This window comes from Panthera tigris, chromosome X (assembly GCF_018350195.1).
Source record: "Panthera tigris isolate Pti1 chromosome X, P.tigris_Pti1_mat1.1, whole genome shotgun sequence".
NCBI classification, from domain to species: Eukaryota; Metazoa; Chordata; class Mammalia; order Carnivora; family Felidae; genus Panthera; species Panthera tigris.
The window spans coordinates 88,611,884-88,634,725 of NC_056677.1; the positions used below are offsets into that span (position 1 = coordinate 88,611,884).

The 22,842-nt window shown below is 35.9% G+C and overlaps 1 protein-coding gene across 3 annotated transcripts in view; it reads left to right on the plus strand.

Moving 5' to 3' along the window:
• The window catches only part of COL4A5 (collagen type IV alpha 5 chain), a 236,354-nt gene extending 215,706 nt beyond the window's left edge, over positions 1-20,648 (plus strand). For 2 of the 3 annotated variants that reach the window (XM_042974017.1, XM_042974018.1), the window contains 11 exons: positions 2,446-2,454; positions 5,104-5,237; positions 7,617-7,689; positions 7,825-7,896; positions 8,676-8,804; positions 9,860-9,958; positions 12,363-12,575; positions 15,790-15,967; positions 17,884-17,998; positions 18,383-18,555; positions 19,362-20,648. In XM_042974017.1, the coding sequence (XP_042829951.1) occupies positions 2,446-2,454; positions 5,104-5,237; positions 7,617-7,689; positions 7,825-7,896; positions 8,676-8,804; positions 9,860-9,958; positions 12,363-12,575; positions 15,790-15,967; positions 17,884-17,998; positions 18,383-18,555; positions 19,362-19,443 (1,277 nt within the window). In that variant the 3' untranslated portion in view covers positions 19,444-20,648. The remainder of the gene's footprint in view (positions 1-2,445; positions 2,455-5,103; positions 5,238-7,616; positions 7,690-7,824; positions 7,897-8,675; positions 8,805-9,859; positions 9,959-12,362; positions 12,576-15,789; positions 15,968-17,883; positions 17,999-18,382; positions 18,556-19,361) is intronic. The other variant, XM_042974019.1, reaches the window with a different exon arrangement.
• The last annotated feature ends 2,194 nt before the right edge of the window (positions 20,649-22,842 follow it).

A 22,842-nucleotide genomic window follows, 5' to 3' on the forward strand; every position in this document is an offset into this window, starting at 1 on the left:
GGCTCAGGTCATGATCTCATGGTTCATGGGGTTGAGCCCCACATCAGACTCCATACTGATTGTGCAGAACCTGCTTGGGATTCTCTCTGCTTCTCTCTCTCTCTCCCAAAATAAGTAAATAAACTTCAAAAAATACAAGTGATGAAGCAAAGCTGCTTCTGCCATCTTAGGAGACTCTTAGTTATAGGAAACTGGAGCCTGCCTCCACTCTCTTGTTTTTGTTACCTCATAAATTCCATCAATCCCTATTAACTGCCTCGTGTGTTTTTACAAAATGGATGTCATCAAAAAGATTAAGACAAGTGCATAAGATTTAACTATCACCATGATAAAGAGAAAACTTAAAGCATACTTCGAAGTAGTTTTGAGTACGCCCCTGTCTGACTTGCATAGACGTCTGCTGCCTTGATCACTTCCAGATTTTAGTGTTGGCTAGAAGATTGCTTTCTTCTGAGGCACCAGAATATATTCAAAGAAGAAAAAGGGAAGTAGCCAAATTACTTTAAAAGCAATTTGACATCTTATTTACCAGATGTACTGTAAATTACATAGTTATTGGAACCTAGTGTCTACAGTGTTCTCTTTGCAATAGTGAAAGACTACAACCTTAAATGGAAACTGGATTTAAAATTTACTAATCAATTCATCAGCTTATCTTTAGTTATTACCACTTATGTCCAAGACTTTAAATTTTCTACTTTATTTTTTCAGTTACTTTGTTAGGTCATTTGAGAAATAATGCTTTGAGAGCTCCATGTACAAAATTGACTTGGCATATAACTCATTAAAATTTTACCTCTTGGAAATTAAGATCTTAGAAGTTTTGCTATGATACAATCTGAAGTTTTCCTTGTTACCTACTAAGACCAAAATATATATTTCAGTGACATTTTTCTAAGCATTCTTGTATTGGTCCTACTATAGCATGCAGCATGCACATAGATAAAATGTCTTTACTCAAACTGAATTATCTTAGGTAGGAATTCTATTTAACTAATTGTGTGGCCAGACTCTTCCCAAACTGTTGTCATAAATCAGTTTGCCTTCTGAATTCCAAATTGCCAAATGCTTTAAAAGTTTATTACCTGGCAGTAATAATAATAATGTTTTATATTTATGTGACATGCCACCATTTACATCATATAATGTACTTTTATTATAAGCTCATTAAAGACAGAGTTTGGGTCTAGCTAACCTTTGTGTTCCCTGTAGCACCTTGTACATGGAGATATCAGGTCCATATTTTCAAAATTCAATTTGATCTTTAAAACAACACTGTTCGCATTATGTGGGTGAGAAAACAAGCTCAGAGAAATTGAATTGTCCACAATCCCATCGATATAAATAGTAGAACCAAGAATAGATCCTAAGTTTTCTAATTCCTAGGATTCAGTTCTCTAGCACAATTTATTCTCTCTGCTAACCTCAGTGTTTATAAATCATAGCAAGACTTGTAAGGAAAGGAAATTGTGTTTACAGTTAATTAACATTAACCAAGAGTGGTCTTATTTGTAGGCTTTTTATCTTTTTATTTAATGATCCTTCTTTTAATAGTTAATAGACTGATTTAATATGTGCATTGAATAACAATAAAGTTAATTTGGTATTTTCTGTGGTTTGGGGTAGGATATTGCATGTCAAAATATTTTAAAGTACCCTTTCACTGATGGCCTTCACATTTTTGGAAAGTTTGGCTCTTTATATTTTAAAGTTCAGTGATGAACAAATATATATATTGGTTTTTCTCTGAATAACTTGTTACAAATAATAATGCAGAAAAGAAAGTTTCTTGATGAATTATGAAAAAAATCAGAAGGTGGCTACATGGAATGATTTTCAAAGAAGGCAAATAGAAGTACAGTTGGTAATGGCCATTGTGTACCTGTATTTTAATTTCTCTATTTAGTCACCTGTGATCTTTGTATTTTTGTCTAATGGGCCTTTTAAAGTTAACTGTACCTCTTTGAGGCAATCTGAACATATCAAGAAGTTTGCACCATGAATTTTTCCTAAGAGAAGCCAGAGGCCAAGATAAACTTAAACATTTATACAAAATTAACCCTTCGTGAAGGGAATGGAAGGCTATCAGCGAAATGGTACTGTCTTTCCAACTTTAATGTTTGAGATGCTAACTTTTGGAAAGCCATGGTAGTAGTGTTAACATGATATCTTTAGTAGAGTTTTCCATTTTTTGAATTAATGAAAACTAGCAGCTTATTTCCTATAATAAGCTCTATTTGAAAATGTTTGGCTCTCTATACTTCTGTATGGTTCTGTTTGCCTACTGATTACGCTGTAGGTATGAGATATGCTGGCAAAGAGGATTATTGTTTAACTTGTGCTATAATGTGAACCACTTCTAACTCATAATCTTATTTTGTACTGTGTGATGTCTGATACTGCTAACATCGATCTTTGAGCTTTGGTGAACTCTGATCTTCCCAGGTTTTCAAGGTTAGACTCTTCACTGGTCAATTCTTTATTTTTTTTTAAATGTTTTGCATGTGTGATAAGAGAAATGCAGTTTTTTGTTTTTGTTTTGTTTTGTTTTGTTTTTGCTATAACTCAGAAGTCATTGAAGGGGGCTGTTATTCTCAAATACTACCTGCTCTGGTATTTAACATATTGGTGAGGGTAATGTTAGTTGTTTATAATCAAGTTTGAAATGACATTAGGTTTTTGTGGCTTCAATTGTTTATAATAGGTAATTCTTACATGAAGACATGTTGAATTTTAAATGGATATACACATATTGTTATCTTTAAGACTGCGTTAAGATTTTTAGTCAGGTATCTGGTCCATTTGTAATTTCTGCATATTGATATTATTTTCTTGAAGTTTTGTTGCTTGACATTGCTCTGATTTGTGTTTATGTGGCTATTTTCAAAAATGGAAGAGCATAGCTGTTGAGGACTTTAAAAATAAAATCTATATGTCCCTTATATCATTAGCAAATCATTAATTTAAATTTGAAGGACTCCAGAATGGCAGGTATGAATTAATAACATGTAAATTTCCCAATATCTTATTTTAATTGCAGAAAGAACAATGCCCATAACATGCCTACTTTTTTTTTCAAATATTCTGATAACTTTTCAGCCTGGGGAAAAGAATCATAAAAGATTCCCCTTTTCCCCTGATCTTACTCTTACTTTGTCATTGTTGGGCTGATTAACAGTTTATTTTTTTTCCTAATAAGATGATTTGCTACCTGATTTCTAGTCCAAATTATACATTATGGATGAAAGCAAATAATTTTGCTTAGAAAACCCTATCTAAGGGGTTTGAACTCAACAATTGCTTTTCTTTGTTTATTTTAGTGTTAAGTATTCCAGCCCTTTCTTTATGATCAGGAAGGGAATTTCTAAGTGTGTCTTTCTGGTTGCTGGATTTGGGTGACTATATAATTTAAACTGCTTAAAGATAAAACAATTGTGCTGTTGTGGACCTGCTTCCTCTTTCTTATGTGCCAGATAGAATAGTGTTATCATATGAAATAACATAGAAATAGCTGAAATATTTAAAATGGGCTCATATTTCAAAGATAGGTTCTTTCAGTTTTACTAAGAATGAAGGTAATAATAGTGCTAATAATTTTTAAAAGTCTCTTTCATAATTCTTACTAAGTGCAGGCACTGTGTTAAATAATGTATACATATTATCTTATTTAATCCTTGGTACAACCTGATAAAGTAGGTACTATTCTTATTTCCATTTTAAAAAGGAGGAAATTGAGGCCAAAGAGATTAACAAACTTGCTAAAGCCTAGCAGCTAATGATTATTGGAGCTGGGATTCCAACCTAGCATTCTAGCTCCAGAGCCCAGCGTTCTTAATCTGTAGGCCATGCTGCCTTGTTAGAATGTAGTCATTGATTCTGGGTCTTAGGAGTATTGGAAGAGAACTAAAGTCTGAATTTTATCTCAGATCAAAAAGATGACCCTTTGTCCATAGGTAAGCATGAATTCAGGTATTCTAAATTCATTTGCCTATGATATTTCCTTCCAAAGTAATCACTATATATTTTCCTTTTTTATTGAAACCAATGAAACACTAAGATAACCAGAGGAGAAAATGTGTAAGTGCTAACTTTTGCCTGTTCATTTCTTAGTGCTTCATAACTAGTTTCTTAAGGCAGAACTAGATAGTCCTAGCTTCAATCACTGTGTAGCAAGTAAGTAACAGTTATTTCCCACCTAGTGACAAAACATGTGGCCATTCACAAGATCCCCTTGGTTGCTTCATAGACCTAATATCTTTATTTAGAATGAAAAGTTAAAAATATAGTATAAGGAAAAGAGCTTAGCAAAAATCCTATTTTAAATAATTTTATTTATTCACAAGACATATGCAAAATTTTTCTTCAGAAATAATTTAAATGAATTTCTGACACTAAAATATTACCGTATATTAATAAGCATGGCACTAAAATGAAATCAAACAGTTTGCTCAAGTAACTATCTTAATTGCATAGTAATAAAAGCCGAATGAAACCACTTACAAATACTACTTACAAAATAACTACTTATAAAGCAATTTGATATTAATCGCAATGAGACAAATTGCTTGAATCCCTGATTGTCCTAAGTACCAATTCTTAAAGTGTGGTCTGAAACCAGCAGCTTTAGTTACAGGGCACTTGTTAGAAGCAGATTCCTGGACCCCTCCCCAGCCTCACTGAATCCAAAACTTTGGGGGTAAGCTCAAGAATATGTTTTATCAGAGTGTCCTGGGGATTCTGATATATGCTCCAATTTGAGAACAGTGTCCTATAGTGTTTGTTTACTTTCACTTAAGTTAAACACTTGGGGTTACAGAAGCAATCTTTATTATAATGTCCTGGGTCCTTTCTTTAACTGTGATCTTATTAGATTTAACATACAATAAAATGCAAACTAAAATGGTCTGCAAATAAGAGTTAATAACAAAAAGAACCCAGCCTAATTTATATTAGAAAGGGTTATCATAGGTCTATATATTTTAATGTAGTCTGGATTTTATTCTGCAAACTAATAGGATTTAGGTGACTGATAATTTAAAAGCCAGACTTTTATACTACTCTTATGCTATACTGAAATTTGGCCATTTGTTGTGCATTATCAAGGTCTACCAGGTCCAGAAGGTCCCCGGGGTCTCCCTGGAAAAGGAGGTATTAAAGGAGAGAGAGGAAACCCAGGCCAACCTGGGCAACCTGGTTTGCCTGGTTTGAAAGGAGATCAAGGACCACCAGGACTCCAGGTAGGAAATGGGGGTAGATATTTGATGAGAAAGGGGTGTGGGTGTTTGCATTCAAAATGAGAATTCTAAGCTGCATTATTTTTATTAGTATTTACTGGTCAAGGCTGTATATATGGCTCCCTGGTGAATTACAAAGAAAAAAAAGGCAAGTTTCCTATTTTTTCCAACTAAAGGAACTTTGTTACTGTATAGTTAAGGAGTTCCTCAGAAGATATTTTACCTGGAGTCATTGCTATGTATATTGTTTAGGTTTGAGAAACCTTCTTTTCAGTGAAAGCAAATTCATAAAAGGAGACACACATATCAGAGCATTGAATGTGGATGAGACCTTTCACAGGGAAGTAATTAGAGTTGAGTGGGGATATTTTAGACTTTGAAATTAGAATTAGGTTCAAATTTCAGCTCCACTTCACACTTCTGCTTTGTGTCTATGAGTAAAAAAAAAAGTCCTGTAAAAAAGGAATAACATATCCCTACATCTGTACTCCTGTACTTTTGCACATTGGTTTGAGTGACCCAGAAAGTCACATGCTTCTTTATGGATCATTAATGTTTCTTACATTCATTCAGGAGGATTGTTAGATTGCGACCAACACAGTTTGGGCTCAGTCTTTTAACTCTGGTGGCTGCTTTATAGCAGAAAAAAGAAAAAGGATCTAAAAAAGTAGTCCTTAAAGCTTTCCAGCAACTAACCTCTTTTCCTCATGTCACCACTATTCTTCTAGACACATGCTAGAATTAAATTTTAGTCTTCTCTTTATTCATTCTCTACTTACTCCCTCCTCACTCATTTCCCTCATTCTTCCAGTTCACATGTCTCTATACTTGATTCAAGACTACTACTGCCTGATACCAAGATTTCATGAATCTAGTATTATCAAGTTCTGTTCATTTTCTTTTGTGTAAATTAGTTCTTATATTTGCATGTTTTTTAATTCTTTTATTGGAAATAATGTTAAACTTACAGAAAAACTCCAAGAATGGTAAAAAAAAAACTTCATGTATCACTTATTCAGATGGACTGGTTGTTAATGTTTTACCCTGTATGTTGTATGTGTGTGTATATATATAAACATTTGAGAATAAGTTGCAACTGTCATGCTTTTTTAGTACTAAATACCTGAGTGCATACTGATTTTAATATATTCTATTTTTAAAAATAGAATGTTCCTTCTTTTGTCTGCTCTTTCTTCACTCTAGTTATGCATCCCAAGCTGGAATACTACATGAGTGATGTTGTGTCCTCCATCAGATATTTAGGCCCAAAATGGTCATCTGCCCTTCATTGGTGATTTTAATTTTGATCATTCCAACAAATTGTTATCTGATTTCTCCACTGTATGGTTACTATTCTTCTCCTTGTAACTAATAAGCAAAACTATAGGAATGCACATTAAGACCATGCAAATATATTGCTCATCAGAATTTCCCCATATAGTTAAATCTATTTATGATTTTTGTCTCAACCAACCAATACTAGAATAGTGGCAAATTGATAATTTTTTAACTCTAGCACTACCTCTACATATACCAGTCAGCCCTTTGGTAAGCAAGAGCCTCCCTTCTCTTCCATGTATTGTTTATTTATTATTAGTATGGACACATAAATTCTCTTTTTTAATCATTTTTAAGTTTTTTAAACTGTAATTACCTATTTTCATGCTCAAATTATCCTGGATTTGGAAACTTCTTCAAGCTGGATCCTATGTCTTTCTAACATGCCCTGTTTTTTTAAGCTGTTTCTTACATGTTGGACTAATATGTACCATGTTTGCCCCTCTTTTATTCCTAATAATGAGAGTTTCATTTTAACACACTTACTCTTCCTTTAGGTACATTCTAGACTTCCTCTCAACTCTTCTTCTTCCCATAGTTTTCCTGTCCCTCAAACCCAATTAAGTAACAGGTCCTGCTATATTTTTTGCTAAGTCTTGCAGACTATCATTTCTGCACTTGCACTTGTGATTCTAACCGAAGCACTTATCACCTCAGTGCTACACTAAAAAACAAAAACAAAAACAAAAACAAAAAAAAACCTCTTTGTTAATGATGATAAAATAATAGCTGCCATTTCTTAAGTACACACTATATGGCAATCAGTTTTATAAGTACTTAATATGAGCTATCTCATTTAATCCTCACAAAACCTCCATGAAGTTAATACTATTATTTTCTCTATGTTAGAGGTGAGAAAACTGTGAATCAAAGGGGTTAAATAATCAACTCAAGGTCACACGGACTAGTAAGAGGCAAAATTGGGATTTGGATCTTGGAAGTTTGACTCTAGAGCCAGTGCTATAAATGAATATGAATACTATATAACCTCACTCTCTCCCCCTCCAATTTTCTTTTCTAAAATTAACAATTTTGTTTATTCAGGGTAATCCTGGTCGGCCAGGTCTCAATGGAATGAAAGGAGATCCTGGTCTCCCAGGTGTTCCAGGATTTCCAGGTATTTGAAGGGATATTTTGAAGTTCCCTTTTTATTTTAAACTCCTTTGGGATAAGATACCCATTTTCTGATTTGACTGGGTAAATGCTAGGCCCCTGTTGCTTTTCTGTGCCATTATATGTACCTTCTTTGCAGGCATGAAGGGACCCAGTGGAATACCTGGTTCAACTGGCCCTGAAGGGGATCCAGGACTTGTTGGCCCCCCAGGTAAGACTTACTCCAGGAGCTAGTTATACCTAATTTTTAAACACATTGAGGAATTTGAATGTTTGCATTCTGTCTTTCAACTAAAATTTTAGAGTCTCAGTCCCCAACAACTGAGGGATTGTTCCCTTTATTTACTCATCTCTCAACCTCTCTAATTACTAATGTAATATTGATACCAGATCTTTTAAGTTTAAGATGGATACAGGGCTAACAATAATGCTTCACTAAGATTTTTATTGGCTTTTATACTAACCTTCCCGTATTCAGTTGAACAAATCACAAGAGCAAGTCATTTTTAGTTGGAAGTATTTTTAATATGAGAATAGTTCTTTTTGCTGGAGACTTATAGAGGTTTCCTGTAAATTGAAATAGGACAAGCGCTAAATTCCATCACTAGTTCAGTGGGACACTTGACAAGCACAAAGAAGCGCAAATGATGTTAGAATCAGAATGGACTTGTCCGGAAATAGAATTGTCTTCTCCTGACACAGATTTGTAATGGATTAGACTTTCTAGTAACCAAGTCATGCTTCAAGGCTTGAAAATAGGGACAGTAGGCCTAATTTTTCCATTGACCCTAAGGAAATTATTTATTTTTTCAGTCTTCTGGGTGAGATGATAGTTTTCCCAGACACATTTCTTTTGGACATGGCAGTATTTCAACACCTATAACTTGTGTCTTTCATACCAATTTTTATTCTGACCTTAGGACACTTTGGCATCCATTCCTTCTGGCCTTTCTTTTTCCTACCTTCAAAATTGAATATTTTACCTCTTAGGTCCCCCTGGATTACCTGGTCCTTCAGGACAGAGTATTATAATCAAAGGAGATGTTGGTCCACCAGGGATCCCAGGCCAGCCTGGATTAAAAGGTCTACCAGGACTACCAGGACCTCAAGGCTTACCAGGTACCTTTGCAGATCATCTTTCTAAGCCTTATCTATTTGAGAACATTTCCCTAGTTCTCCTGTTACTTGCCAGAGTTCATTTCTGAGGAGTCTCAACAGCTCGTAGAATAGCAGACTGCCACAGGTCCCATCTCCCGTTTTCTTGAAAATGTTCATTTCTCATGCCCTAATCTTATCCTTTACGCCAAGTCTGACCTCTCCTAGCCAGTTCCTCTGGCTATTCTAATTTGAATGATTGTGTTAATGTTGTTACAAATTTTGTGAAGAAATGAAAATGCATTCAAGATCTGGTGCTTTCTCTGTTCCAACCACCAGAAGGATACAAAGCTAAGTTGGTGGACTCACTTCCCCACTGTGAGACCTCATGATTTTTAAACTAAATCCTGTCTAGTTGGCCATTTGGCTCTATGCTTGCAGCCAACTCTGATTATAAAACAAAGCTAGAAACTAACTTCAGTCTTTCTCACTTATTAAGTGATTGGTTGTCAATCTTTCCATAATCTAAATGAACCAGGCAGTAACAACTCCCACCTGTGGTGGGACAGATAACAAAGTCAGGCCTTGTACTCCTATTTTGTTCTGAGGCAAAGACACAACTGCCATATTATGGGAATCTCTACAGAGAAAAATTGATCATTTAAAACTAAAGCTAGGGGCGCCTGGGTGGCTCAGTCGGTTAAGCGTCCGACTTCGGCTCAGGTCATGATCTCGCGGTCCATGAGTTCGAGCCCCGCGTCGGGCTCTGTGCTGACAGCCCAGAGCCTGGAGCCTGTTTCAGATTCTGTGTCTCCCTCTCTCTGCCCTCCCCCGTTCATGCTCTGTCTCTCTCTGTCTCAAAAATAAATAAACGTTAAAAAAAATTAAAAAAAAAATAAAACTAAAGCTAAATCCTTGTCTGCTTCGTTTGCCCCAGGCTTGAGCTATTCCTTCATGTATCTGGATTGAAGACAAGACCAAATTATGAATTTAGTGACACTGAAGGACCTTAAGTTTCCTGTATCTGTCTGGATATGGAATTACACCCATATTTGAAGACCTGTTTTCTTCCCCTATAGGTCCAATTGGCCCTCCAGGAGATCCTGGACGCAACGGACTCCCGGGCTTTGATGGTGCAGGAGGGCGCAAAGGAGACCCAGGTCTGCCAGGCCAGCCAGGTGAGACAAGTAGAATAATGCTGCCAATAGCATTCTCAAGTCTGAGACACTTGTACATGTATGGTGTCAAATTGGAGCTGTGAGAGTTTTCTCTTGAGAGAATGTACCTACCTGCTGACTCTGTTGCTGGGGGAAAAGAGGATAGCACATACAAGGAAATTTCCCAGTATAAGAAAAGCATAGAAAGCTTATGTGTGTGTGTGTGTGTGTGTGTGTGTGTGTGTGTGTGTGTGTGTTTAGAGCACTGGAAAACCCAGCTCTTCCTCAAAAGTTTTTCCAGGCACTCCCTGTACTTAACCTGTTCTGATCTTTTTCAGTGTATTGATTTAAATCCCATGACCATCTTGACACTATTGTGAATCCTTCCATGTTTGAAAATATGACAATACAATTTAATTTCCCCCATAAAATTCAGTAAATGTAGTTGTAGAGTTTGTAAAGTTTAAACTGATCCCCATAGAACTTTGAGAGTCATAGTGGTATACTGAGATGACAAATTAATACTCAGACTTTTTCGTTCATTGATGAATAGGTGCTCCTGATAATATTGATTCTGGTATCCACTAGATTTCCAATATGTTCTCCAGCTACTTCCTAGAAGAATTTGAATCACCTTGCAATAAAAAATCCAGGCAGAGGAACTGAATAGACACTTTTCCAAACTAGACATATAGATGGCCAACAGACACGTGAAAAGATGCTCAATATCACTACTCATCAGGGAAGTGCAAATCAGAATGACAATGATATATCATCTTATACTCATCCCATCAAAAGACAGGAAATAACGAGTGTTCACAATGACATGGATAAAAAGGAACCCTCATGCACGGTTTGTGGTAATGCAAATTGGTGTAGCCATTGTGGAAAACAGTATAGAGGTTCCTCAAAAAATTAAAAATAGAATTACCACAATGATCCAGTAAATCTACTACTGGGTATTTCTGCAAAAAAAAACAAAAACACTAATTCCAAAAGATATACCCACCCCTCTTTATTGTGGCATTATTTACAATAGCCAAGATATGGAAGCAGCCCAGCTGTCCACTAATAGATGAACAGATAAAGATGTGATACACACACACACACACACACACACACACACACACAAAGGAATATTACTCAGCCATAAGAAAGAATGAGATCTTGTCATTTACAACAACATGGATGGACCTAGAGTGTATAATACTAAATGAAATAACTCAAAGAAAGAGAAATACCATGAGTTCACTCATATGTGGAATTCAATAAACAAATGAACAAACAGGAAAAAAAAGAGACAAACAAAAAACTAGACTCTTGAATACAGAGAACAAACTGGTGATTGTTAAAGGGGAGGTGGATTGGGGGTGGGTGAAATAGAGGGGATTGAAAGTACTCACTTATCATGATGAACAATGATTAATGTATTGAATTGTTGGATTACTGTATTGTACACCTGAAACTAATATACTGTTTGTTAACTCTACTTCAATAAAAAAATTAAAATTAAAAAAACACACTCGGAAGATTGCTAAAACAGAAATAAATGATAATAAACTCAATAGATTTTTAATATGTGTTAGCAACTCTAGACAATATAAATATAACTCTGAATAATATAAACATAAAGAATATTTATTGGCAAAAAATATCAGTGGCAGCAAAACAGAGTGGTAATACCTATCGTCTTCCTGGAACCAATACCCTGCCATTTCATTAACTGCATACAGGAAAGAAACAAGTTAGTATCATCACATGTGGGCATTGCTGTGAAGGTTCCCCAAAGTGAAAATGTGTATACACAGTGGCAAAATGCCTGTGTATAAAGAGAAATTTAAAATAAGCTCAAATCAAGAGGCTAACTAGAGAAAGGGAATCAGTGGCAAATTGAAAATAGACATTTTGAAACGACTGCTTTAGAGTGCCCTGCCTATTCTCTAAACAAAAAGGTATGCTGGAGAATAATTCCCCAGATTCAAAGGAAAATGTTTTTCAGCACTGAAACTGGCAGACTGATGGCAACCACACCCTTCCTTTCTCATTGATGAACAAAACAGCAAACTGAAATTTCGTCCTGGAGTTTGGACTCCTGTAGTAGAGCGAGAGACTAGATAACACACAGGCTTCCTGAATAATCATCACTTCTTCCCATCTGATGTTCTGTCGCCCAGTACTCATTTAATGCCTAATGTTGTCAACCAATTCCATTAGGAAAAAATATATATATGTTTAAATCTCTTTAAGAGCAGGGACCATATTTTATTTATCTCCAAATACATGATATCTAACAATGCCCTTATAGACACTCTATAAATAGTAACTAAAATAATGAATCAAATGAGGTCATAGTGTTTTGTCAATAGCCATAATAGTGGATCAGAGCTTACTTAAATTTTGTATACTGATGATTCCATGGAAATAGGTACCCGTGGTTTGGATGGTCCCCCTGGACCAGATGGATTGCAGGGTCCCCCAGGCCCCCCAGGAACCTCCTCTATTGCCCATGGATTCCTCATCACACGTCACAGCCAGACAACAGATGCACCACAATGCCCACATGGAACTGTCCAGATTTATGAAGGATTTTCTCTCCTGTATGTTCAAGGAAATAAAAGAGCTCATGGTCAAGACTTGGGTGAGATCATTGGCATTTTAATTTTTTACTGTGCGTTGTGTTTTGTTTTGAAAATCCTGTTGGGTTCTAGAGTAGCTTTGGATAAAATGTATCTCTCTATTCTCTTGGGGCTTCCGAATTGAAGACCATGTCAAGGGCAGCTGAATATATTCACTGTAAGTTTTAAATAAGTAATATTTTACTTTAAAAGCATTAGTTAGCTAGTGTAAAGTACAATTCTTGGCCTAAAGCAGCATATTTGGGGAAGGGCCACATGTACTTTTAGCTTAGTTATTAAGGACATAGATTCTCTGGGCTCTATGCAGTCTAGCAGCTACTTGAGAGGGCAGTGTTCACAACTCAGAGGAGATAGTTTCTTTTTCTCTGACACTGGTCTTCATCAAATTGAAAGATAAATTCTGAAGAGAATCTTGGTTTTAAAATCAAAGATAATAAGGTCATTTCTTAATGATGCTAGTTTATAGTTCCTAAAATAAGTGCTTTAGCTTTGTAAAGTATTACCAGAGTTGACTAAAACTACACAAAGCACCATATTTGTATATAAAATCCACTTCATTTCGTGGGTTCCTGTGCATCTTCTCAATACTGTAATAGGCAGTTTGGTTGATGAAATGAGGCTGGACTGGATGGATGACTCTCAAGACCTTTTTAAATCCTTAATTTTGTGGAATTTTGACTTTGCATTTTGAGGCCCCATTGTTTGACCTGCAGCTACCAATTTTAGAGATCATTATCCCCTTTGCCTCCAAAGGACATCTAAGAAGATAGTCTGGGCTCCAAGTTTCTGGGGTCTCATGTTAGGAAGCCTCCTGAGGTCTCTAGCTAGACTATTCTGTGAAAACAGTTCTGTAGCAATAGAGACCTCTATTCACTCTGTTCCTAGGGCATGTGGCCACACCTGTCAGGCAGTGCTGGCCCACCAGAGCAAGCATATCCACTTACATGGAAACCAAGGTCATTTTATGAAGGTTATTTTATGAAGCCAAATAAAGTAGGAGTTTGCCCACCAACTTTATTCTCCTACTTCTACTTTTCTTGGTCTCCTTTTCATCTTTTCTCTTTTATTTGCCTTTCCTTTTTATACTTTTTTATGTAACATCTTCTTTTTCTAATTTCATAATTGAAAAATCTTCATTGTGAAAATATCATTACCTTTTACATAAATTTCTCTAGTCTTCCTACCTTTTACATAAATTTCTCTAGTCTTCCTCCCATAAAATTCTTCTCCTTTTAGTCCATCTTTTCTTCACTATCAGCATCTTAACTTATACCCATAATTAAGCCTGTAAAGTTCAGATTGCTCTCCTTTCAAGTCGAGGATACATTAGAAGGCTTTGAGAACCATGACATTCAAAAATATAATCCAAACTGAAAATGGAATCTGATATCCAGCATGTCATTGTAACTTTTCAAAATGCATGTATTTGGTCAAGCAAGGGCTGTCATAATATGCATTCAGACTTGGAGACTACAGACTGGCCCTGGCTCAGGTAGTTTAGCCCTCAGATGTGGGAAGGCCATGATATAAGGCCCAAGATGCTAAGGGTGATCCCATATTGCAGAGTCTCTTCCATGGCTCGCACAAGGATCAAACTGAAGAAAGCTTGATCCAAAGAGTGGAGGCAGCTGTAGGTTTGATTTAAAGAAACAATCACATGATCACATAAATACAGTCTATGTTGGATTAGTGAAGGGATTATGGTGTGTAAAAATAGATGGTGGAGGTAACAGATTGAATACTAAAACTGTTCTGTATGGAAGCAAACAAATACTAAGAACCATTAGTGTATTAAAGCCTTATAATTGTAAGAATATGGAGGCATTGAGAATTCATGAGATTTTTCTTCAAAATTTTCTTTGAAAATTTGGAAACTACACAGAATTCTGCATCATTTTGGGCAGCCTAAAGCACAAATGCAACCGAATATCCCTGTCTCATCATTGTGGGCCTTCCTTTTATGTACCTCTTCCTTTTCATTTCTTTCTAAGACCAGGGATATTTCCAGTTCTGTCCTCAATTAAGCAGTAATATGAGTTTTATTTTTTAAATACTTTATAAATAAAAAGCACTTGAATTTCCATTCTTCAATTTGATTTTCACAATTATGATCAAGAAAGATATAGGACAAGTATCATTTTCTTCTATTTTATATGCAAAAATAGAGTATCATATGGAAGAGATGAGTCACTGGGTTCTACTCCTGAAGCCAACACTACATTGTATGTTAATTAACTTGGATTTAAATAAATAAAAAATAATAAAGCATATTTAATTGGGAAAAAAGTTTATATACTTTAAAAAATGGTTATTGTTTGGTTTCAAAACATTATATTGGATACAGTTAAAAGCATGATAAGAAGTCTGTTTTTAAATATAAATATTCACAAAACACTATACATGACAGCTGGTAACATTTGAAATATGGTTTGCAAAGTCCCAGACTCCAGATCATAAAGTAGAGTATAAAAAAGTGGTTTTGGAGCCAAGAGACAATAACCAATATCTTAATAACTGGCATAGTATCAATTTAAAATTCTTATGAAAAAATTTATATTTAAACTTAAAAATGCATGAGGGGATACATAGTTTTTCATCATTCTTTGGTGAATAAAAGAAAAATGGTCTAATCACTGGTAGAAGTAACCTCTATTGCCCTTACCAGTTCTGAAATTTTTTCCCGCTCACATCCTTCCTTTCTCTTTTATTTTTTTTCCTTTTTATTATTCACCTCCAAACCTGTTCATGGTTCATATAGGTCAGCACTACAGTTGTCCCTAGGATGAGAGAGATTGCAAAAACAAACAAGATAACATACTGGGGATGTCTTGGAGGGAGAGAGGGTGTCCTGGAGAGGAAGTACTAATAAGATATTATAGGAAATCAGTGTGTTCTTCATTTGTTTGCAATAGATTAGTCAATATTCTCCATGAGACATCATTGTTATAAATGTATCTCCAGCATAAAAATGGCGTTGGGGAATATATAATGAATTGCAACAATAAATACCTATATAAGTTATAAGATATCTCCTGATTTTAGAAATGTTACAAATGTAAGTAAGTGTGCATCCTATAATTGAAGAACTAAAGTATATTTATTATCTAAGAAGTGTGAGCAAGTTTCTCTTTGAAAGGTTGCTTGTTTGGGTTTCAAAAGAAACTAAAGTATCATCATAATATAGTCCTTCATCCTTTTCTCCCCAATTCTTCCTAGGGACGGCTGGCAGCTGCCTTCGTCGCTTTAGTACCATGCCTTTCATGTTCTGCAACATCAATAATGTTTGCAACTTTGCTTCAAGAAATGACTATTCTTACTGGCTGTCCACCCCAGAGCCCATGCCAATGAGCATGGAACCCCTGAAGGGCCAGAGAATCCAGCCATTCATTAGTCGGTGAGATACTGGTATAGCTTTGACTTTTACCAATCCCCAGTTAATGTAACTAGTCAGAAATGAATCTAAAGCTAAGAATTTCATTATATTCTTCCCAAGTTAGGTAAGACAAAGTGCCTTTATAATATTCAATTTGGTATTTAGTTTAAGCCATAGTAATTGGGGGTTCACTTTTGACCAAACCCTATGATAGAAATAGTGTAATATACAATAAAATCAGACTAATCATTAGTCAAATATATGTAAATTAATTTAATATATATCAGGCTTGGCTAAGTGCTACAGTAGATCTAATAAAATGTTATGAAAGCATAAGGAAAAGAATGTTTAATTTTAACTGAATAAATCTAGGATGACTATATGGAAGAAATGTATTTTAACCTGGTTAGTACTTGAAGAAGGATGGGAAGGACTTGAGACACAGGTAGTTATAAGGGGGAGGGGCATACTAGGCAGAGAACATGGGAATGGGTAGTAGATTGATGTATCTAGAATATAGTTTGTAAAGGCTGCATAGGAAGAAGAGATTGGAAAGTTAGCGTGGACCCAGATTGCAGAAGACTTTCATGAAACATCTGATTTTATTTTGGACTTTATCTGGTATATAATGGGGAGCCTAAAAGCTTTTGAGGTACATTTCACGGAAAATTACAGAGCCATTGGAAATGTAACATGGATTACAAAGGGGATAGTCCTAAAACAGACCAGTTAGATTGAAGGTATTGCTATAGTCCTGGTAGGAATGGAGTGGAACTGTCAGTGGGGAATATGTATCACTTTAATAGAATAGATAGGTTTTGGCAGTTGATTAGTTATGGGAGGGAGGAAGTGATAGGTGAGGTTTAGAGCATGAATAACTAACAGGAGAGTGGTACCATTAATAGAAATTTTTCTAGAGTTTTGCCACAATAGAACTCTAGTTTAACTCGATCTTCTAGGCTTATGAGATATTGCCATTTTTTATTCTGATCATGACCCAACTGACTTAGGTGTCCACTAACCATCATTAGTGCACATGACTAGTCTAGTTTCTAGAATGAATCCTTGCAAAGTATAGTTTCTTTGACATTGAATATAAAGGTTAAACCTAGTTCAGCTTCTCTTAGTAGCAAATTCACAGTGCTCTTTTTAATACAGTTGCCCAGATTTGCAGAGGAATTTATTCTTTGTGATTTTTGTCAGCCCCAACTCTTGGGAGTAAAAAGTCCTTTAAAGGTGTACCCTATTTTGTAGATAAACTTCACCAAATTGGTTCAGTCATATGTCAGAAGGTCCCTTCATGCTTTTTATTAAAGATTTGGTAGACTCAGCTATATTTACTTTGTTGCTGCTTTACTTGATTTTATAGATTTTAAGCCATGTTTCCACGTGCCTGGGTAGCTGCCCAGCATTCTGGAAATGCTGTTTTTCTCTCAATATTGCCAAATGGTTAATAAATATCTTTTGGAACAAGAATAATGGGTGGGGATTGAGAAAGTGTCTGTTTCTTGTCTTTTCCAGCTCACCAGGCATTGTTCTTACCACAGTTTCAGCATTACTAAATGTCTACCCTCAGTTGGGCACTTTGACAGCAAGTAGTGTGTGCAGTACACTAAGCCAAAGTCTTACAGCAATTACGGCATTGAGTGTAGCAAGTATGAATACAAATTTAGGGCAGAATGGAAAATGAAAGTGCTTTAACAGGGGTTGTGTAGTTTCTTGAAAAAAGCTTACAGTTTTCGTTTATAACTTTATTGTGTACATTTGGAGACAGAGCATATGCAAAAGCAGTTCTCAAAGTGCATTTTAATCCTGCTTTTGTGAGCACTGAAGACACCTTAATGGGTTTCTGTACCAGGAAGGCTTCCAAAGAAGAGGGACTGCGGTTTCCCACGTACTCACTATTTAGATGTGTTCCCCTCCCTTTCCCTTACCAGATGTGCAGTATGTGAAGCTCCCGCCATGGTGATTGCAGTTCACAGTCAGACCATCCAGATTCCCCACTGTCCTCAGGGATGGGATTCTCTCTGGATTGGCTATTCCTTCATGATGGTATGAAATACTCTTTCTTGTCTTTGTCATCACAGCTGACTGTCCATCATATCTGTGTATCTTACCAATATGAGGAATCCCTGCCGTTTTCATAGTAAGCTTGAGCCTCAAATAGCTTCTGCCCAAGTATTGTGTTCCCCTTCACATATTTTCTGGAACATATTTTCATAATCCGCCTGTTACTTTTGTTGAATACCCTTAGTGTGGGTGCCATTCTCTTGCCTCTTGCCCAGTGCTCGCTTTGGCAGCACATATACTCTTACCTCTTGCCCTAATTCCTTCACTGGATTTGAATGTTTGGCCAAATTCAGCACATGTCTTTGGGTATGCACTCAGGTATTATAGCACATGGGTATTGTGGGACATTTTCCCTTATCTTTCTAGCACACAAGCGCAGGAGCAGAGGGCTCAGGTCAAGCCCTGGCCTCCCCTGGTTCCTGCTTAGAAGAGTTTCGTTCAGCTCCTTTCATTGAATGTCACGGCCGGGGTACCTGCAATTACTATGCCAACTCCTACAGCTTTTGGCTAGCAACTGTAGATGTGTCAGACATGTTCAGGTAAGTTACTTATGGCTTTAGTTTAGTTTAGGTCCTAAGCTTCCTTCAGAGATACTGGGGAAGAGAGAAGCAATTCATGGATGGTTTATACCCAACAAATGTTAAGGATTTAGTGGACTGTGTTTTTTATTTTCACTTGTTCTTTTCATACACCTGACTCAGGTCAGAAAAACAAACGTGGCTAATATTCAGTATGTGCGGTTTCAGATGGCTTGGTATTAATCCTTCAGTAACAAAATAGACAAAGCAAGGAAAGGTCATGTGACCTGCTCAATAACTGAGCTGCTCAAACTCTACTGAGGCCACCCCAGGAATTGAAGCTGTAATATGATCCTTGCCCCAGTCCAGTGATCTCTTTTCCCAAGATGTTTTCAAGGCTGTCATCTCAGTGTTTGAATAAGACCACATATGGTATATTTGCTTCAGGATAGTTCAATCTATTAGATTTTTTTCAGTTTAAATTAATTTTTATATATTACTTCTTTTGAGTTATCATTACTTGATATTTTTGTTACAATTATCATTATGCATTTCATATGTATTATTGTTTTATCATTTATTTACCACCAGTTGCCCAGATCTGCCTCATTCTAGGGCTATTAGAGAAATGTATAAGAGAAGAAGAGGGTGAGACAAATAAAGATAATAGTGGTAGAGAGAAGAGTCACATTGCTCAGAATTTAATCATTGAGTCAGAAGGAGAGCTACTTAAGCACAAATAGAATGTCTGAGTGTGAATTTGAACCAGTAATAGAAGTGAAATATCTGGAAAGGCTAATTTGATTGTCTTGTTTCTTGTTTTCCAGCAAACCTCAGTCAGAAACACTGAAAGCAGGAGACTTGAGGACACGAATTAGCCGATGTCAAGTGTGCATGAAGAGGACATAACATTTTGCAGAATTCCTTGTGTGTTTTTAAATGTGATATATATACATATATATATATATATATATATATATATATATATATATAAAATCCCCAGGATGCAACGTCTCACTCTTCCCAACTTTACCAGTGCTGCCACCAATGGTGCTACTATATATATGACCAAGAGGACATGCTGACTAGTAACCATGAAGATTCAGATGTACCTCAACAATGTGCCAGAGCAAGGTCTCTATTATCTTTATATGAATGAAATAAGGAAATGAATTTACTTTTTGGGTCCAGAATGACTTTTCCCAAGGATTGTAAGATGAAGATTATATATTTTGCCCAGTAACTAAAACAGCATATTAAAAATTCAATTAAGAGAAGAATCACACTGAGTAAAATAAAAGACTGCAGTTTGGGGGAAGAATTATTTTTCATGGTGCTACTAATCCTACTGTATCCCAGGTGTTTAATATAAAAGTGTTAAGCTTATTTTGCTCTGTAAGTAAAGAATGTGTATATTGTGTAAACAGCCTTTTAGCTCAAAATGTCGAGTCATGTAGATGTGGCCTGACACGAAGCACTCTTTCCAGACAATCTAGGAAAACCTACAATATAGACAAAGGTTTGTATCCATGTTTATCAAAGTGAGAGGACTTATATTCTTGCATCAAGTTACTACCAAGAGTAAATTTATTTTGATTTCTATTCCCTAAGTTCGTATTTGACTTTTTGAAAAAAAAATAGTTCATTTTCATCACTTTAATCAGAATTTTAAATGTTCATGTTACATGCCAAAGTATAATATCTAATAGAGCAATTTCTCTTTTGCTGTATTCTTTAAGACTCTTAATACCGGATGCCCCCCACTTTTTAATGTTTCTTGCATCTTGTTTTTGCTCATCCCTTACTAGGCAAAGTTCTCCCAAATTATTTTCAGAAACAAAAATATGCAAAAAAAATGATGATTTGTTCCCTGTGCTTCTTCTGTAAGAATTATTCTCCTGTGGTCTCTGCTTGTACGAGAACTGGGAAGACCATACTTGGTTAGTCTCTCTTCAATTACGAAGCCAATTGATGTTCCTTCCTCTTTTTTATTTTAAACATTTTATTATAAATAGTCATAGAGTACCTTATTTCCCTAGCTGTCCTCTTTTCACTTCATGTTTTTTAACTTACCAATATCAACTTAATTAAAGATATCATATGTCATAAGAATGCATTGTTGTGTATCTCTTCAGGCTATGTGTAAAAACTTGTGCATTTCCAGATAGACTCATATCTGCACATCAGCAAGCAGTCTTTTCTCAAAGAATCACTTTGAGCAGCTCCCATAGAAGTTTCTGCAGACTTTGATTACTCTCATGGCTGATAGAAAACGTAGAGGAATGTAAACTTTTTTTCTAATAAACAAAACAACCCATTGGAAAGTATTTTCGAGATAATACATTTATTAACAATATTGTGTTGCTGGCTGAGAAAGGAAGCAGAACTACTTTCTATTTAGGGGAGAATTCATTAATAATGTTTAAAGCAGATTAGTGAGTTAATATTCCTGATGATTAAAAATGAACACATGTAGCTCTCCAGTTGAGAACTTGCTAAAAGTAAGAGGCATTGAAAGCCTCTATAAGAAAATTTTTAGTTCAATTAAAATATGAAGCAACCAAAACAATTTTCAGAAGTATAGACCCTAATATGAACCCATGCAAAAGCTACAGCTCAGAGTCTATTGTTGTAGAAGGTAGATTCTAAACAATGATACCTACTTAATAATACTGTTGATGGCAAGCTAGCCAAGTGCAAATTCAAGCCTTATTTTTCCATGTAGCCACATGAGTGAAAACACTAATGGGTAATTGTAAATGAAAACACCACATTACATCATGTAGATTTTTCTCCATGCAGTGCACATGAAGGTTACTCCTTGAGTTATCGTCCAGAGATCTTGCTCTTTGCAGCTTTCTGTCTCATTTGTATATGGTTGAAAACCTTGCCTCCAAAAGAACCTAACATTTTAATAGTTGCATGTGCAGCTAGTCTATGTGTTTCTTAACCACCACCTCACACCCAGCTCTCGCCAGTCCTGCTTCGTTGTTTAAAGTACATGAATTCAATCCACTGCAGGACCTTGATGTTGTTGACCCCCCCCCTTACCATTGAACATTCAGAAATTATTCTGATGTAACTGCTCTAATTGTTACCTATAGTGAGTTTTGTAGTCATACATGTTTAATGGTTTTCCCATGGGAGCAAGCAATGAATGAGCTGTTCTTGCTTAATCAGATACAAGTAGTTTCTACGTCTACAAACCAAGTAATATATATATATATATATATATATATATATATATATATATTTTGTTGGTGTCACTCATCACTTCCGAGCTTCTAAAAGAAGTTCTGCTGGACACTCTGTGATTGTACAGTGTATTTTCCCATTTGGCCAAATTTGAAGAACCCTTTCTATTTCTTGTGTCAGTGAAGTTCTTTGCCTCAATTGGCATGGTTAATTGAAAACTCCCTGGTTATACCAAGCCATCAGAAGTGTATTCATACGTTAATCACAAGAGGGCACTATTGCATCTAAAAATAAACAAGCGTGTGTAATAATTTGTTGAGCTCATCTTTGATGGTGGTGGTGAAGTTGTCTGAAGCTCTGCCTCCAGATTCCCTGTTTTAAGCTTCATGCATTCTTTCTTCCTCATAAAGATCGACAGCAAGTATTTTAAGAGGTGGCCCAGTTTCCCAATGTCTGCATCCAAAATAAAGGACAGCTTTGCTGTCAAAGATTTTCTTAAGAGCCTGATTAGGAATTGGCTGTGATAGTACTTCCCATGCCTCTCAACACAGAAGCAAAGAGCAATTATGTTCATTTGGTCAACACTTCAGTAGGCTTCTTTAGCAGAGCAGCTCTTGTTTTCATGCTGGACTATACAAACACCTTGATCCCTAGGCAGCTCCAAAATAAATTGAATAATATTTATAAGTCATACATCATTTATTTTAAAGCAGTGGTTTCTAGAGTATATTCAGGATGTTTGGAAGGCTTCTGTACTGAAAGTACTCATAAATTGGGACACTGAAAGAATAAATCCAGACAATCCTGTCTCCCAAGTTCCACAACGACAAACATTCATTAGATGTTCACTAGCTGTAGAGCACCATGATAGATAACAATCCAAAACCAACTCAACCAGAAAGATACGTAGTCACTATAATATATACTTCTATGAAGAGGTATGCTTTTCTATCTTGACTACCAAATCTTACTAATTCTAGGTTAGACTAGGATATATCATGAAGCTTTTTGCAGCATTAGCTGTCCAGAAGAAGCTGGCTTACCAAACTGTTCCCTAAAACATGGAAAGCTAAAATCACATTTATGTAACCTTGACTCTCTTTCTCGATGAGT